General features: G+C 32.3%; 1 protein-coding gene across 2 annotated transcripts in view; it reads right to left on the bottom strand.

Annotated features, from left to right (window-relative positions):
- Positions 1-4,894: 4,894 nt before the first annotated feature.
- Positions 4,895-19,353, bottom strand: part of LOC122518039 (AF4/FMR2 family member lilli) — a 53,872-nt gene continuing 39,413 nt past the window's right edge. Inside the window, exons 5-15 of one of the 2 annotated variants that reach the window (XM_043636696.1) lie at positions 10,236-10,293; positions 9,732-9,784; positions 9,104-9,632; positions 8,193-8,923; positions 7,072-8,047; positions 6,803-6,945; positions 6,340-6,534; positions 6,134-6,211; positions 5,908-6,004; positions 5,516-5,804; positions 4,895-5,425 (exon numbers count right to left, since the gene is read on the bottom strand). In XM_043636696.1, coding sequence (XP_043492631.1) covers positions 5,316-5,425; positions 5,516-5,804; positions 5,908-6,004; positions 6,134-6,211; positions 6,340-6,534; positions 6,803-6,945; positions 7,072-8,047; positions 8,193-8,923; positions 9,104-9,632; positions 9,732-9,784; positions 10,236-10,293 — 3,259 coding nt within the window. In that variant the 3' untranslated portion in view covers positions 4,895-5,315. The remainder of the gene's footprint in view (positions 5,426-5,515; positions 5,805-5,907; positions 6,005-6,133; positions 6,212-6,339; positions 6,535-6,802; positions 6,946-7,071; positions 8,048-8,192; positions 8,924-9,103; positions 9,633-9,731; positions 9,785-10,235; positions 10,294-19,353) is intronic. The other variant, XM_043636697.1, reaches the window with a different exon arrangement.

Raw genomic sequence — 19,353 nt, 5'->3', positions numbered from 1 at the left:
CGATTTACGTATATACATAAATACATACATAGATACATACTTACATACATCATACAAACATACATATATGTAAACATATGTATATATCTATGTATAATTATAGTAAAACGGTCTGGTAATAATACAGTCGGATTTCGTTAGAAAAATTATTAAAAATAGTTGTTAAAAATAATTTCAACACTTTATTTAATTATTTGTAATTAGTGTGTTTGGTTGCACGTTGCAAGACTACCACCCCTCTACAATACTTTTGGTTTCCCCCTTATTGGTAGTATTTTATTTTTTATTTTTTTTTTTAATTAATGATTATTGCCAGTCTTATAAAGAAACTCAATCATAGAATTCCAAAGGAATTTCATTGCGGGGTCAAGGGGGAGAGGAAACGCTGATAAGTTTATTACTTTGTTTTTTTTAATAAAATTACGACGAGTAGAGTCTCTTCTTGCAACGTGTATAATTTTGCTAACAAGATTCGACTGTTGTACGAAGAAAACAAAATAATTAGTAAAATAAGATAAAATAAAGTACAATAAAGTCGTGTGTGTACATTATGCCTTCTAATATTATTATTATTAATAAAAAAAAAAAAAATTAATCATCGTCATGCTTGGCGAGCAGGCGGTAAGACGCACTTTATTATAGTTTTTGTTTTGTTTTTTTTTCTTTTTCTTATCGGAAGCAATGCATATTCGCGGGGTAAAAGAAAATAAGAAAAGAAAATGAAAATAAGAAGAAGTATAATAAGAAGAAAAGTAATAATAGTTAAATTTCTAAGTTCGTCCGGAAGATTTCGTACCGATTTTAAAGAAAAAATTCCAAGGCATCGATTTTCTATATATTTTTTGTTTTTTTGTTTTTTTTTTAAATATATATACCTATATACACATATACATATATATTTGTTTCTTTTTTTTTTTTTTTTTATATAAATCGACATGAACTTTTCGGACAAACTTTTTCGGCGCAGAAAATACATTTGAGAATTATTCAAAGTTAAATTAAAAATATGTATAACTTAAAAATTATATCGCACGCAAAGAATCAAAAAAAACAATAGTGTTCAAAAACATGTCGCATCCGATGATACAATTTAATAAAATCGATCTTCGCCTTTTTTCATAACAATTTTCTTTTTCTTTCTTACTCGTTTTGTCGACGTAGTCGTACGAGTTGGCAGGTAAACGCGCCTGATATACGTACCCGCTAAAAAATATGTGTCTCTCGAAAATATTCACAACGTTCTCATCCTTTTTATTAATATTATTTTTTTTTTTTTCAATTTTAATAAATTTTTAATCAACACCCATCTCGCGCGCTCAATTTAATCAATCGCTACTTCTTTATGGGGGTTTTTCATTCCTTTTCTTCGTTCCTTTATTTCTTATTAACAAAGTTTCTTTTCATCGTCGTTTTGTTGATTCACGCGTTTATTTTCTCTCTTTTCGTTATTTTATTTTTATTTATTTATTTATTTATTTATTTACTTTTATTTAATATAATTTTATTTGTATTTGTATTTATCTTTTTTTTTTATTTTTACTTCTCTTTTTTAACTTGTATTACTGCTCGCCGTTGGCATTCATTAAAATTGCAACGAACGTGCGTTGAACCACACACAGAAAATATAAAAATTGTATCCCCTGAACCATTGGACCACGCGCTTAGTAACTATAGGGACATTCGTTGACCAGCCAACTCGACGATTTTTAATTTGTCCTAGTCTGTTTTACATTCGTTCATTATTTTGTTTTTTTTTATTAATTTTATTATTGTTTCTTTTTTGTTGTTGCAAAGAACGCATCCTTCGTATTATTAAAAAAAAAGAATTATAGAGAGAGAATAAGAGAGAGAGAGAGAGAGAGAGAAGGGGAAAAATAGGAGAGAAAAAGAAAGGAAGAGAGAAAGATATCGAAAAACCGCGCGGGTGACACTTTTGTATCGAATGATTAAAAATTCGTAATTAAATGATTTTGGTCCGATTTATTTTAGACACAAAAGTGAAATAGTATCGCTACCGATTCATATTCGAATATACAAATATATTATTGTTCGTTTTAAACGTCAAAGAAAAAAATTAACTTCTTCTTCTTCTTTTTTTCTTTTTAATACTAATTGTTTTTTTCTTTTTTTTGTTTTTTTTTCTTTCAATTTGATCGATCTAATTCAACGAATCAAACAAACAAAATATAAACCCGAGAGTTTAATTTGAATTCGCGAATACATTCATTGCTTCGATACGCACTAAATATTATTGTTCGATCACTTCGTAAAAAATGATGGAACTTATAGACGCACACGAGTAATAGAGTGTAAAATATAAAAAAAAAAAAGAAAATAGAATTAAAATAAAGTTAAAAAAAAGAAATAAAAAGAATGAAAAATAAACCCGTTGAACGAAGACGGAATCGATGAGTGTGATGGGATGAGACGAAAAAGAATATTTTCAAAAGGGGAGGAATAGAAGGGGAAAAAAGAAGAAAAAAAATAGGAAAAGAAAAGTTAAAAGAAAAAAAAAAAAAGAAATTAGACGACAGGGTTGTATCCTAACGAGGATCTCTGTATCATAAATAATCCAAGATATATAAATTGATTCAAACGGTATTATTTGTTTGTTTGTTTGTTTGTTAGTTAGGTTTTTTTTCTTTTTTTTTTTTCATGTGTATGCGCGCGCACTTTTATGTGTTACGTGTAAATGTCGTGTGTATGCGAGACGCTTGTGTATACATGCGTTATTGTTAACCAGAAGGGACCCGATTCTCGATAAGATCTGTGGTAGCAAAAATTAGGGTTTATTGATCCGTCGTTAGTCTAAACTACGACATGGATCACCCTCAAGGCGGCGGCATTTACATATATCTATTTACAAAAATATACACATGAACAACTTACTTATCGGATACGCCTTTTCTTTCTTTCTTTCTTTTTTCATTTCATTTCATTTCATTTCATATCATTTCGCTTCGCTTAGTTTCATTTCATTTCATTTCATCCTATTTCATTTCAGTTTAGATATCGCTAAATAAAGATTTTTTTTTTCCCCATTCCTTTACATGACTCTTTGACCGGCGTTTTATTTTTTACATACGCCTCCTGTACATCCCTCCCCCTTAACCCCCCTGTCGCATCAGCATACACTCATCATATCAGTACTATGTATACACGTATGCACTACACTCCTCTCTTTTCATTATTATTCTATTTAACCCCTACTTATTTTCCCCAGTAATAATTCTAGATAATGTAAACAATATGTATTGTTTGCGTTTTCGCATTATTATTTTAATTTTAATTGTAATTTTAATTTTAATTTTAATTTTAATTTTAATTTTAATTTTAATTTTAATTTTAATATTAATTTTAAATGTTAATTTTTAATATTAATTTTAATTGTTTTTTTTTTCTTTTCATTTTATAATCCATAACTATTTGTTGCGTATTAAATTACCCCAACGTCGTCATCTATCTACAAAGTGTCCATTTTATTTAGTTTTTCCATTTTTTTATTTTGTTGCTTTTGTTGTTGTTCATCTTCTTGTCTCTCTTTACACGCATTCAAGTGTGTATATATATATATATATATATATTATATATATATATGGTAGGACTGCAGCCTTTGATCATATTATATCGATACTTTTGTTTGCCATTTTTCTTCCCTCATTCGTCTAATAATAAACTCACATATTCTCCCGCTCAAGGAATATGCGACGTATCATTATTCATAATCTTTTTTTTTTTTATATATATACATATACACACACAAATATAATAATCCGCCACACGGATAAATCAGATGTGCCTCTCGACGTAATCTTTTTGCTCGTCTCTCTCAATTAAATATATTTATATATTTATATATATACATATCTATATATATGTATTTACGCTTATATACATATACATAAATGTATATATATATATAGATGTATATATTTTTTATTTATAATTATTCATTTATTTACTTTTTATAATGCGTAATAAACTATATGTAAATATGTATATAATTGTGTATTTTGTTTTTTTTTTTTATTTATTTACTTCTTTTTCCTTCATTTATTTATAATTATTTATTTATTTAATTATTTATAATTATTTATTTATTTATTTATTTATTTATTTATTTAATTAATTATTTATTTAATTATTTATTTATTTATTTATTTCGTCGCATGCGAATCGTCGATAATAAGACGAGACTCATGCTTCAGGTAACGTCGGATGTTGCGCACCGTGAAGCAAGAAAACACGGGCGCTCCTGTGGCACTTCTATTCATCTATTTAACTTCTTCATCTTCAACCCCTTTACATTCTCTATTATCGAAACTTCCTCGATCACTGATCTTACGTTAACCTTTACGCTTATTACCCTCGATTAATGAATTAATTAATCACTCAATTAATCATCCTCTCCATACATCTCATATCATTTTCCTCATCATTTCTATTATGCGATGATAACTTACAAAAGCGGACACTTCGAAAAAATAGATATAAGTTATTGTTAACCGTTTTCCTAGAGAGAGTTTTTGTTGGGCTAAAGCACCCCTTTCATGATTCTTTCTTTTTTTTTCTTTTTGTTATGTTTAAGAATAATCGACATACCTTTTAATATATATATATATATTTATATTATATTATATATATATTATAAATATTGTATGTATGTATATAGCGCGATCCGCAATAAATTGACTACTAAAATCGTGCTAAATTCATTTGTTTTTTTTTTTTTTTTTATCAAACTCGCGCATTGTCTTTAGAAGAGTAATTTTTGTCAGTGTTCCTTGAACGCCATATTTCTTGCAATGTTAATAAATCATCAAAATCACCGCACGCACCATTTTCTTCTATCGTCAATCACGGGCCGAGGATTTATCATTTCGTTTTTTATAGCTTTTCCCCACTCCTGCGCGTTACTTTCTTCCATTCCTCTTCTTTTTCTTCTTGTTTCTGCCTGGTACTCTTCTTTCCTTCGCACCCCGTGACCAAAATTATTCATTTTCCTTTTCTTTTTTTAGATAATTCTCCCTAATCCCCCGCATTTTCTTCTTTTGTTAAAAAAACAATCCATTGGATTCACTAGTAGAGTCCTTCCCTCGCGTTAAAGAAAACAATTGTTCTTGTTTTTTTCTTTTCAATCAATGTAATCGATGAAAATTGCGCTTACGACGACGTTGTTGTGTTTGTCCAAGTGTCGTAAGAGCGAACGAACGGTCACGCAAGATTTACGTGAACATCGTTGGATAAGTTGCAATGTTTTGTGGTAGCGAGGTAATGTAATTGGGGGTGGGTGGTCGGGGGCTGTGCCATTGTGGTCAGAGAGCACGTAGCTTCTTTATTCCGGCTTTCACGTAACGCACCAGATCGCAAAGCGAGCTGTTCAGTGTGAGGGGTCCCATCTTCTCGTCCAGCTCGATAAAAAAATCTAAATAAAAAAAAGATGATTGATCGTACAATGATTTTTCTTTAGACAATGAAATATATTATTAATGATATCGAAATATTCTATACGTACCTTTATGTTTATCCGTTACCAAAGCGTTCGCTTGTTCCCAAAGATCGTGACAGGTAAGCAACAAACTAAAATAATAATTTTGTTTGATCATGGCGTTATGGACGTGGAGAGGAACGCTGACGCAGGGTGGTGGCGGGGGCTGAGGCGGAGGTGCAGCAGCTGCTCGATTAGCTAATTCTCCACTACTGTAACCCGAACTTTGGCTACCAACTGAACCAGCGGGAGACGGTGTCGGAGACAAGGATGGTGTACCTTGACCTTCCGGTAGCATAGGTGTTGCTTGAGCGGGCTACAATTAGAAATTTCATTAAGTCTTATTTTTTCTTCTTTCTTTTAAGTTAAACAAAATGAATGACGATGAACTACATCATTTGATTAAAACGTTAACTTACTTTTTGATGATATTCATTAAGAATCTTCTGATATTCTTTAACATCCATTTTGAGCATTTGGAACATTTTCAAATATAAAAGTGACTGGCACCAAAGGCTGAAAAAAAAGAGAATAAAAATATTATTGAGAATATAAAATATTGTGTACACCGGTATTGCGTGTAGTCTACTACGTAATAATCATCGAGGGGCGAATGTAAAAGAGTCTCGAGTGAATGGTACTCACCTCAGGACAGCTAACTTGTTATTTATACTGCTCTCCGGCGAGTTATTTTGTTGGCTCTTAAACTTTGATGAGATATATCTGGAATAAAGATAGAACAAAATCGTAGATATTGCTTTAATTAGCAAGTACTTCTATCTCTCTCTCTCTCTCTCTTTTTTTTCTCCCTCTTCGTAAGGGAGTTTGTAGTTAATTAAAGATCTACTCACTTTATGAGGCTGAGGGTATCTCTGTACATCGTGAACGACGCTCGTTCCGTAAGAGGGTCAGACTCCATGGCGTTGCCAGTAAGTAAGAAATACAAAACGGCTTCCAAGTACAACATTCCCTGTGCTGTAAGTTCGCACTCTTCGTCGGCGCTGTGCTTCAACCGTTTTGCTTCTGTCAGGTACTGATTCTGGTCCCTATTATATTATAATATAAATATTGTAATATAAAACAGATACTTTGTTGTTATTGCTATTCCTATTTCTTGTCATCTTAAATTTAGAATCTTGTTTGTTTTATTTTTTTTTTGAACTAATATTTTATTTGCTAAACAATTATTGCCCTAGTTTCAGTTCAACGCCATACACATTATAAGGTATAAGTGCTAAAAAAAAATAAGGATTAAAAAAAAGTAGATAAAGTTAACAAAAAGATAAGTTATTTTAAGAGGGAATAATTTATTACCTATCCTGATCTTCCGAAACTTCGTTAAGCGGGTCGACAAAATACGAATAATAGGTACGTTGTGGTGGGGGTGGGGGTGGTAATATATTCGCATCAGTCCTTTCTTCCCGCTCGTGATTGGTTGGTTGTAGGTTGTCGTTCACCTATCATAAATGTAAAATCTAGATTAAGGATTGAATGCAATTTGTTGAACTAACGAAATAAATGTTTATAAAAACGACACGATGGAATACTGTTTATTCGGAGAAACAAAATTACGAACGAATTACCTTACTTAAGGAAGGCCTAGACGTGGTTGCTTCCGATTCGGCGTGTTTCCTCCTTTTTTCTTTGTGCTCAGAACTGCCGGGTTTGGATTTTAAATCCGTGGAACATGTAGCACTTAAACTAGACCCTGAGCTACTGCTCGTATTACGTTTTCTTTTAGATGTATTAGTGGCACTAGAGCTACCAGCACTGAGATTATTACCAGCACTGCGAGTGCCACTACCAATTAAGTTTTTTGAACTCGATGACTGGGATGAGGATTTTTTCGTTAAGTTCGAACGACTCTTCTTGTCGCACTTATCCACAACACCGGTACTATCAACACCACGAATCCTACCACCATCGGAAGAACGTTGCCGAGCAGGCGAGGCATCGATTATCTCCCCTTCCTCTGGAGTATGTGGTCTTGATGCTTGAGCGTGCACGCCCGAAGATTGTCTTGAAGATGGCCTCGATGATGGCCTAGAAGATGGCCTAGAAGATGGCCTAGAAGGTGGCCTAGAAGGTGGCCTAGAGGATGGCCTGGTATCCGGAAGTTCCGTATGTTGTCTCAGTTCCTGTCCTCTCGACGATAAGTGGGCTATTCTATTAAGATCGATCTTGCACATTAGACTCGGCACGTCGTTCTTATAAGTCAACGGTGGCAACATTAAATTGTTCGACGATTGCGATGCTGGCCTTTTGTACGGACTTTCACTACCGTTCGGCGTATTGGCCGATGCCGTATACTCCTGAACATAAATACCACACTTTCCCCCACCCTTACCACCTTTCGCACCACCTTTTCCACCCTTACCACCACCTTTCGCACCACCTTTAGATATCGAAAACAATTTTCGCAAAGTGTCACTCTTCTTTTTATCCTGGACGTTACCAGCATCATCCTCTTGCAACTTAGAAGTTGGACTATTATCGCTATCAGAATTTTCCAAAGAACGCGTTCTCGTTGGTGGTATTATTCTTGGTCTAGGTTGAACTCTACAAAATGAAATATCGTTTCTAAATTAAAAAGACTGAACATACATTGTGATATATAAATAGAATCAAAAAATAAACGTAAGAAAATATAAAAATTGTTGTTTTCTCGATCGTTAAAGTTTTATTTATCAGAAATGATTCTTACCTAGCCACTTGTATGCGATTTCTTATAGTGATGTCAGACTCGCTGTCCGAATCAGAACCAGCATTGATGTTGGTAACTCTTGATCTGGGCCTTCTTGGTTTACCCTTAATTGGATTTTTCTTCTTGTCCAGTTTTTTAGGAGAGTCTGCCAATTTGGTACGCTGTTTCATAGCAGTTCTCCTCCAACGTGCTGATTCGCTCTCGGATGCGCTGTTCTTTTCATTGGGAGGACTCTCGTCTTCACTCGATGATATGCTAAGCCTCGATTTTCGTTTCTCAGCAATAACTGTGATCACAGGTGTGATCGGAGTTGGTGCTGTCCTATCACTGTCCGAATCACTCGAAGCATCCCGCGATATTTCATCACTGTCATCGTCACTCGTTTCAACGATTGCCTTCGAAATGGATCTCTTCTTTTTGGGATTCGATCGTATTCTATTACAGGACTTGGTACTTTTGTTGAAATCGGATGTTCTGTGATCACCCTTTGGACTTTTGGTCGATTTCCTCGGTCGACCACGTTTCTTCGTATCCGTCATTTTAGGTTTCTCTACCTCATAACGATTTTCTTCGACAGTTTGATTTTTATCCGACTGATGACTACTGTCGCTCAGCATATTCATCATAGTCGAATTGTGCGTCTGCTTCAATCCATCGTCCAATTGCCAATCTTGAGTTTTTTCTTGAGCCTCGGACGTTTGAAGCGTCGTCTGTTCCAACCTCGCTCCACCCTGAACGAAATATAACGAAAAGAAGTGTTAAAAACAAAAAATAAACTCGAGGAGACTTTCCATTTTATTAAAAGAAAGTTTAAAACCATTCGCGTTCAATATTCTATTCGACAGAGCTGAAAATTCTTAATAGATCGTATCGAAATAACAACGATTGATTAAAAAAAAAAGGTGAATTACCTGAACCGTTTTCGTTTCATCCTTCTCATTGTTTGGTACGGTAATTTTATAAAAATTACTAAGATTCCATCTCTTTTTGGTTTCCTGTAATACCTCGGGAGGTTCAGGTTGATTCAATTCCATGGGTTTAGGAGAGATGGGTGGTGGTGTTGAAGGCCCCTTGCCGTTTGAAGGTTGATTAATTTCTTCGTCGGAATCATCGCTGGATTCGCTACCAGAATCAGACCCTGAATCCGAACTCGAGCTAGCACTGGGTGAACTTTGAGGTGCTTGACCGGGTGGACTGGGTGGTCTGTGATTTAAATTGGGTGAATCTTTCACCGATGGTATCGGACTTAGAGGGGGTGGCGTAGACAATTTTTCCGGTGACTTTTTCTTCATCGGTGATACAGGTCGAGGCAAATTCAAAGGCCTCGTAGGTGATAGTGGGCCTAAAGGTGACATCGGTATTGGGGATAATTCCGTTGGTGTAGGTCCAGGTACCATACTTGGCAACGATGGTGTCGTCAAACTACAAGACGAATGATATCTATAAATCACAATGTTCAACACGTCGTTCATTTAATATATTTCAATATTCATTTTAAATATTATATATAACAAAATATTAAATATACAGATTACTTACCTTAAAGGTAGATGTGGACTCCTGTTTCCTCTAGTAGGTTTTGACGGGGTCTCCTATGATAACAAATCAATCAAATGTTATCACTCGAACGATTGACAAGTAAATAGTCGCGATTCGATTTGCATTAGAGGCGAAATATGATGAACGTAACTTACTCTATCATCGATTGAAAGCAGGTGGTACCAACCTGCGGAAGTATTCTTGGGGAAGGAACAAAATGGAAGAAGTGAATCGCGATAGAGAAACATGTCGATAGAAAGGAGAAAGGAAACTTTTATTCTACTCTGCTTGTGAATTGTTTTTTTCTTTCTTTCACAAACCCGTTCAAGTCATTTACTATTACTACTACTACTACTACTACTACTACTACTACTACTGTTACTTGTTGTCTATCGATTTACATACGCGCTAGTTTTATACTTATTCTTTTTACTTTCTCGTTTAATCGTTTAATGGGCAAGTTATGATAATGAAATGACAACTTTCGATGATTATTTTACTCACTTTAGTTGTCGTTTCATCCTCGCTTTCTTCCGATAATCTTAAATCCTGTTCTAGATCCCTGCAAGCAAAAAGGGAAAATGTCAAAATATGGAAAACATCCAAATTTCGTTCGAAGAGTTAAGCCTACAAATTCTTAAAATATAAATATAATATGATTACACGTTTTTTTTTACCTTTGGGTTTAGCTAAATAAATGAAATAATTGTTATGAGCGTATTCGATGAAAATCCTGAAGATGAAAATCCTGAAGATGAAAATTGATGACGTTGCTGTAAAGTAGTACAGATCAAATACCGTACGAACACATAGCTATGGGAAAGACAACAAACAAAACTGGGAAAAATAACAAAATATGAAAGAAATACAAATTTCGTTGAAAGAGTCACGCCTACAAATTCTTAACACTTTAACGACCGTTCACACAACATGTGTGTGATGCTACCGCCGAAATTTTTTGGCCAATAACACACTCTTCGTGTGATAATTTATAAACGTAAACAATTGTGGATACTGTTATTGGCTTCATATTTCATTGTCACGTCTTTGATTACAGGTAATTATTGCCTACTTTTTTTCTTCTTTTTTTTCGGCTCCTGACGACATTTGACTGCGTAGACGTGCGGTCGTTAAAGTGTTAAAATATAAATATAATATGATTAGGCGTTCTTTTTTACATTTGGTTTAGCTAAATAAATGAAATAATTGTAATGCGTGTATTCGATGAAAATCCTGAAAATCACAGTTAGTTTGCCGGAGGTAGATGAAAATGGATGACGTTGCTGCAAAGTAGTACAGATCAAATACCGTACGAACACATAGCTATGGGAAAGACAACAAACAAAACTGGAAAAAATAACAAATATGGAAGAAATACAAATTTCGTTGAAAAAATTACGCCTACAAATTCTTAACACTTTAACGACCGTTCACACAACATGCGTGTGATGCTACCGCCGAAATTTTTAGCCAATAACACACTCTTCGTGTGATAATTTATAAACGTAAACAATTGTGGATACTGTTATTGGCTTCATATTTCATTGTCACGTCTTTGATTACAGGTAATTATTGCCTACTTTTTTTCTTCTTTTTTTTCGGCTCCTGACGACGTTTGACTGCGTAGACGTGCGGTCGTTAAAGTGTTAAAATATAAATATAATATGATTAGGCGTATTTTTTTACATTTGGTTTAGCTAAATAAATGAAATAATTGTTATGCGTGTATTCGATGAAAATCCTGAAAATCACAGTTAGTTTGCCGGAGGTAGATGAAAATGGATGACGTTGCTGCAAAGTAGTACAGATCAAATACCGTACGAACACATAGCTACGGTAAAGAGAATGAAAGACTCGAGCTAGTCGATCGTTCATTGTTACCTTAAGTACCTGTTTTACGCATTCTCTTCAACTACTTTGTCTTTTTCTCTTTATCTCTATTATCACCCTATACGCGTTAGTCTTTCGATAAAACAACTCTCTCAAAAGTGAGAAATCTCGAGAGTTGGCACTTTCAAAGAGTAGACGACAACAACGACAACTACGACACATTCCTACTGCACTTTTCCCAAACGGGATCAACGATACCACCCGAGACAAAAATAAACCTCGCCTGCCCGGGTGTGGACTTCGGAACGGAAAAGAAAAGAACAGTTCAAAGAGTTAGTAGAGGTAAAAATAAAAAATACAAAATAAAATAAAACAAAACGAAACAAAAGATAAAAAGTAAAAAACGATTAGGATGGTTCACCCTTGATCGTGTTAAAACAAAAAAAACGTATCGCGAATGTACGAAGTAAATGCGTGTGCGAAATAAAGAAAAAAGAGAAAGAAGAGAAAGAGAGAGATGTAGAAAGTTAGAGAGGAATATAGAAAGGTAGAAGAGGAACGGGAAAATGTATGTATGAGTGAAAGAGAGAGACGAAATATACGTAGAGCACCGAACACGGAGATAAACCGTGCGAGGCCATCGACCCTAAACGTTCTGTCCTGCGTCCTCGAGTGGATGTGACCGAGCGTGTGCGAGTCCTGCCTAGCTTCGCCCTTCTAACAGATCCTCCTCTCATACACTACCCAACGTTTCAATATTCTTTGTTCGACCATACCATGATGATAAAAAAGAAGACCCCGAAGCTCTTTTTCTTGTTTTTTCTTTTTTTTTACTTTTTCAATCCAACTAGTGAAAAGTTTTGATCTGTCTTAAGGTTTTGACAGAACTAATTTTGACTTTACTATAATTGAATTAATTGTATTTTCACACACTCACACGTATCATGTGTGTATGAGTGTGTTTAGAGTCTAAAGGATCATAGTAACTTGATGAAACAATCTAATTTGTGGATCATACGTACTGAAGCAAAAGGCGAATCATCGACTAGAAAGCTATGGAAGCTTTCCGAGTGGCTACGCCGATCACTGTGAATCCGCTAAATCGATCCTCTCGAGTCACAGGACCGAGTTTAACGATCGCTTCTCCGGAACGTTAGAAATACTTCCCCGAGAGTATCCGTGGGAACGTTTTGGATGCCGGATACGAACGCGTTTTTCTTTATTTGTCTCTCTCGTTTTTTTTTTCCCTCTTTCTCTGTCTAGTTGTCAGAATTATTTTTTTTTGTTCTTTTTTTCTCTCTTTTTTATTCTTTTTTTAACTATCAATATTATATTTTCGATATCTTTTGTTTTGTTTTGTTTTGTTTTACTTTATGTAACAATTGGTTATTCTCGTAATTTTTTATTCTTTGTATCAAAATATATATTACAAATAATATATAAATATTTACTTACAGAGGTTTACATGGAATTACATACATAAGATTTTTTATCTTTTCTATAGAACTTTACATTGCAGGTTTCTGAAAAAGTTTCTTGTTGATTAATCAATTTGGATATTTAATTGATATTTGTAAATGCGAATAAGATTATAAGAAAATTGTTATTGTTAACTCTACTCACTTTAATTGTTTAACTTTAATTATTATTCTGTAAATACATATTTATATTTATTTGTATGTATTTTTTACTTTTTTTTTGTAATTATTTTCTCTTTTTTATTTTTTTTTTAACTATCAATACTACATTTTCAAACTTTTGTTTTGTTTTTTTTTCTTTATTTAACAATGGGTTATTACCGTAATTTTTATTCTTTGTATCGAAATATATACTACAAATATATATAAAATATATTTACAGAGGTTTACATGGAATTACATTCATAAGATTTTTATCTTTTCTATAGAGAACTTTACATTGCGGGTTTCTGAAAAGTTTCTTGTTGATTAATCAATTTGGATATTTAATTGATATTTGTAAATGCGAATAAGATTATAAGAAAATTGTTATTGTTAACTCTAATCACTTTAATTGTTTAACTTTAATTATTATTCTGTAAATATATATTTATATTTATTTGTATGTATTTTTTACTTTTTTTTTGTAATTATTTTCTCTTTTTTATTTTTTTTTTAACTATCAATACTACATTTTCAAACTTTTGTTTTGTTTTTTTTTTCTTTATTTAACAATGGGTTATTCCCGTAATTTTTTATTCTTTGTATCGAAATATATACTACAAATATTATATAGATATATATTTACAGAGGTTTACATGGAATTACATTCATAAGATTTTTTATCTTTTCTATAGAACTTTACATTGCGGTTTTCTGAAAAAGTTTCTTGTTGATTAATCAATTTGGATATTTAATTGATATTTTTAAATGCTGAATAAGATTACAAGGAAAATTTTCATTGTTAACTACTGATTTTAATTGTTTAACTTTAATTATTATTCTGTAAATATATTTATATATAGTCCTTTTATTTAATGCCTTATTAATTTCTACGTATATCCTATTTATTTATTTTTTTATTTATTTCTTTTGTTTTTGTACTTTTTTTTCGTACTTTTTTTTGTACTTTTTTTTACCTATCAATATTATAATTATAATATACTTAAAAAATAATGATTTATAGGAACTTTGCGAAGCTCCTCCCTTTTTCCACATAGGACAAATTTCCTAACAAAAACCTAAACACATATCAAAGAAAGAGAAAGAAACAGAGAGAATCCATTTATTAATCTAATCTAAAGATAGAAAAATAATGATTATAATTAATGAAAAAAATTCAAATAGTTAAGATTAAAAAATGATAACAGCTGATTATTCGTGCTAGTTATCGAAAGGAAGAGGACTAACTTGCTAAGAATAGTAAAATGACTCGGTGTCATGCAAGAAATACTCTTGGTAATTTCCAGAAAAACGGTACTCTCTAATCTCAAACTCGAATCTGTTTCCCTCTGTCACCGCAAAGATATAACTCACTTCGTCATCCTGAAGTAAGGAAGAGAACCTGTTTGCTAGTTCATTCTCTCTTTCTTTCTTTCTCTTTCTTTATCTATCTCGACTTTCCACCTTGCCCTCGCGTGATCCTCCACTTTACCTCACAACGGAACCCTTAGAGGAGGTCTGCGAGCTGGTAACGCATTACAAGCTCGTACGAAAGCATCAAATAAACAAGCCCCATGAAAATGTACATGCAACTCTTCCCTCTCTCTCTCTCTCTCTCATTCTCTCATTCTTTCTTTCATTCTTCTTCTCCATCCTTTTCTCTCTTTCTCAAGCATCATTCTTATTGTAGCAAAAACGTAGTGTCACGCACACACACACGCACGCACATACAAGCTACCTATAAACAAAAACATATTCAATTATTATACGTTTGTTTTGTTAACTATGCAAATTGATCGTGACACTCAATCGATTTTTTCCTAGCTTCTCCCCCAGGTGACCAAAATCCAGCTAAACAATCTTGAAATCAATTGGATTTTGAATTAAAAGTATAAAAACGATACAATAAACCTTCGCAAGACGAGGGGGGAGGGATTACAAAATTAGTAGTACAGATTTTAGAAAAAGTACGAAGAGAGGAAAAGAGATGAAGAAACAGAATGAAAGAAATGACAAAAAAAAATATAAAAAAGAAAAAAAAGCAAGTTTCGATATCAACGTGGTAATAACAGAGAGAGAGAGTTCCCATTCGTCGAATCCATTTCCGTTCGAAACTCTATTTCATCGAGCACGTTCGAAGCCCTTCTGCTTCGACGCGACCCTTGGTCCTCTAGCTTTTTCAGACCATAAAAAGAAGACGCCCTATTTCCCTAGAGAAAACCAGAGAAGACCAGAGAGAGAGAGAGAGGAAGTAAAGAGGATCATGAATTGCTTATAAAGTTGAAACTATGAACAAATTCTCATAAATTCAAGCACGTCGTTAACGAAACGAACGAATCAGAGAACGAGTTTAGAAGAAATCGAAAAATAATGAAAATCTAATGTTTTGATCGATCGTTCAAAAACTAGCTCTCGTACAATATTTTATAATATACAAATAATCTCTGAAATATACGGTATTTGAGAAAAACGTGTTTCAAAGAACACGCTGATATCTTTTTCCTTCGAATTACACGATTTTTGAGTAATTCGTAGGAATAAGATTAAAATACATGTAATATTTGATATAAACAATGACTTCCAGATATGCCATCTTTGTTTGTGAGTGTGCGTGTGCGTGTGTGTGTGTGTTTACAAATAATAAAAAATAAAGAGTAATAATCATAGCCAAAATTGTTTCGGCTATGTACAACTTAAAATTATTATAAGAAAATATAAAAAAAAATTACATCTATTATTAAACTATTACATTTCATTTCAGTTGAAAAACTAATGCACAATTATATACTAATATTATTTACTAATGTAGAGATTATTTTGATAATGAAAATTTAATTTTTAATTAATTAATTCTAATTATTTTTTTTTTTTTTTTTATTTTATTATTTTTTTTTTTTTTATTATTTTATTATTTTTTTTTAATTTTTTTTAATTATTTAATTAATTTTTAAAAACTAAATTAATACGCTAATTTGAATTTTATAATATAAAATTATAAAAAAAATTAAATTAAAAAAAAACAAAAAAAATTATATCTACAAATAATGTCTTAAAAGCTTTTATCAAAATAAAATGCAAAACAAAATAGATTTTGTATGAAACTATATATATATATATAGAAATAATTTCTTAAAAGCTTTTGTCAATAAGAATACAAAATTATCTCTACAAACAATTACTTACAAACTTTAATAATAAGAATTAAAACTATTATAAAAAAAAAAAACCATTATTTCTATATATACAAAAAACAAAAGATTTGAGGCGGTGTTGTTGTATGTATGTATAATTGAAACGGGATCCCGTTTCTCGTAGTCAAGTAGTGTAGAACAACATGGAACCAATTAATGATCTTCGACGATTATCTGTAATATAAAAATGAGATGTGATGATGATTTATATGTTTTACCAACAATGTTCGTGAAATTTGGCATGTATAGAATGCTTAGGTATTACATATAATGTCTAAGAAAAGTATGTAATAATTTTTATATTGCATACATTCCCTAAAAACATCAGGCATTATATAAAATGCTTAAGTGTTCTATAAAATACCGACTTTTCGTATATATATTTATACCTATATATATTATATATACTTATATATATATATTTTTTTAATCTTCTTAAAAAATGGATGAAATTTGTGACAAAAATAATCATAATGAAATCTAATTCGGGAGAAACTGAAACTATTTGTAACAAGTAAAAATAGTAAAAGTTACTTTCTCACTTTTAGTCCCTTACTATCTAAAAGAATGAAAGCACAAGTTCTCTTTTAGTCATTAAAGGAAGATAGAGGGATGAAAGTTAAGAGGGTTTGATAGTAGAACAGAAGTAAGTAAGTTGAGTAAGAGAGAAGAAAGAGAAATGAAGAAGAAAGTCCGATGAATTCAACTAAACATTCTACCGTTTTTTTTTTCTTGGGAATAACTTGAAAACTTAGAGCTGGTTGTAGTTTTACCTCACCTTTTATTTATTATAAAACATTTATTATTATTAAATTTGTGTATTTCTTTACACGAACACTCGTATATCACCGTGACTACTCGTAAACGTTTATATGTGTATGTGTACGTGTACGTGTATGTGTATGTTGATAAAAATATGGAGAAGAGAGTTGAACATCGGTGTGAGGAAACATCGCAGTAATAATTTCACTTGTGTACAGTACCGACTGAAAAAGAAGGATGAGGAAACCGGTGGGTGGGGTGGGGAGGGGGAGAGAACAATTTTGCAGGCATACCGGTTGTATAGAAAGGGTGAAAACGGCTGGAAACAAAACCGGTAGAAACAAGCTATCGTTGTCACTAAATTCACGAAGAGATAACCGTATGGAATTTTTTATGAATTCATATTACAACACGAGCACGATAATCGACGATATCGACGAGCCGTTTATTTTGAAAGTGGCCTAACTCCATATAACCTTAAATTGAGATATTTAAAGGTTTGCGTTTCAATGCAATTCAAAATAAACGTAAAGAATAACAATGAGTTATGTTGCTTAAGTGTATCTAAAGGTGTTCAATTTACAGTTCCTATTAAAATAATGGCAATTATTAATTGAATAATATGCGTTTTCTTACCAAGAATGGAGTTAGGCCACTTTCAAAATTAACAATCAGATTCGTTATAAAATTTGAAGGAACCGAACTCCATTTAACATAATTTAAGATGCTTCAAATCGCGAAAAAACAATACTTATTTTATTTTACATATCTTTGTGACACTTTAAAAACATAAATTATGCGATTCAAAATATTTTTAACAAACATAAATTACAAAACAATTTTCTACTCATCTACATTTTGTGTATGTGAAAGGGATTTAAAGAAATCATGATGTTCCGGTGGTATATATCGTAATAAGTCAATTATGTCCTTGAATTTCGCGGTTGTAATTTGTCTTATATTTTTATACAGTGGTGTCAATACAATATTTTCGAACTTTCTTGGTCTACCCCGACGTGGTATTAAATTCAGGACTTTCAAATTTTCGTTCTCATTCATTGATGTCTTATAGAAAATCTTATTCATTTTTGACAAAACGCATCCAACATATTTTTAACCAGTTTATTGGTTCTCCGTTAGAATTCTTGAACCTTTTAAAAATTGCGTCTTCTAATAATTTTGTTGATACAAAATCTTCTTGTCTCATTTCATGTACAATAAAGTTATTACCTTTCCGACACTTTTTGATAATATTGTAATACTCTCGGGGGACAAACAGTAAATTATATTTTTTAATGCCATTTCTACCACACCAAAATCTCTACTCCTAATGGAGTTAGGCCACTTTCAAAATAAACGGTTCAGTGATTCAACTAACTCTGAAAACTTATGTGTCCAGAATGACCGTATTTACTCGGAATATAAAAAATCTTAAATGCTTTATTGATAGATAATTTGAAGCTGTACATGTTAACCGTGGGTAACCGGAAAAAAATGAAAAAATGGAGTTAGGCCACTTTCAAATAAATTATTCGCAGAAAATAAATACGTTCGATCGAAGATGTCGAATTTTTGATTGGCCGGTTCGAAACTCGAGATACTTAATTTAGTCTACCGCGAAAACAATTACGACGACGTGTAAAAATAGATGGTTACTTCGAGATAGATCGTTTCAATCCTCATTCTTCTTAGTATCGATGCTATATATCTGCGAATAGAAATGTGTGTGATATCATGTATGTATGTATGTGTGCATGTATGTATGTGTGTTTGTTCCCGCCACGCAATGATGTTAAAAAAGACGAGTCTGGAGCAATCGCGAACTGGCAATATCCGTAACGAAAACGATTCGGATCGTACACTCTCGCTATTCATAGATATGTACATACGTGGGGCAAATCGTTTACGATCGTTTATTGCTTTTGCAGGCAATGCTTTTCCACCAACCTGGATAGGTAGATATATGTAGTTGAATCGAAAAATAGATAGAGAAGAGAGAAAGAAAGAGAAAGAAAGAAAGAGAGAGAGAAAGAGAAAGAAGATACTATAACTATCGTCTACCACCGGGTACAGTAATTAAAATTATCCGAACGGAGATCGAAATTATTTCACTGTGATACCGATATACCTAGATACAAATAAATAGAAAAATTAAATCAACTGAAATACAATTTAAAAATATAAAGTAAAATAAAATAATACAAAATCATAAAGTGAGAT

The sequence above is a fragment of the Polistes fuscatus genome, unplaced genomic scaffold (assembly GCF_010416935.1).
Source record: "Polistes fuscatus isolate 324 unplaced genomic scaffold, CU_Pfus_HIC Scaffold22, whole genome shotgun sequence".
NCBI lineage: Eukaryota > Metazoa > Arthropoda > Insecta > Hymenoptera > Vespidae > Polistes > Polistes fuscatus.
This window is presented reverse-complemented; position numbering and strand designations above follow the sequence as displayed.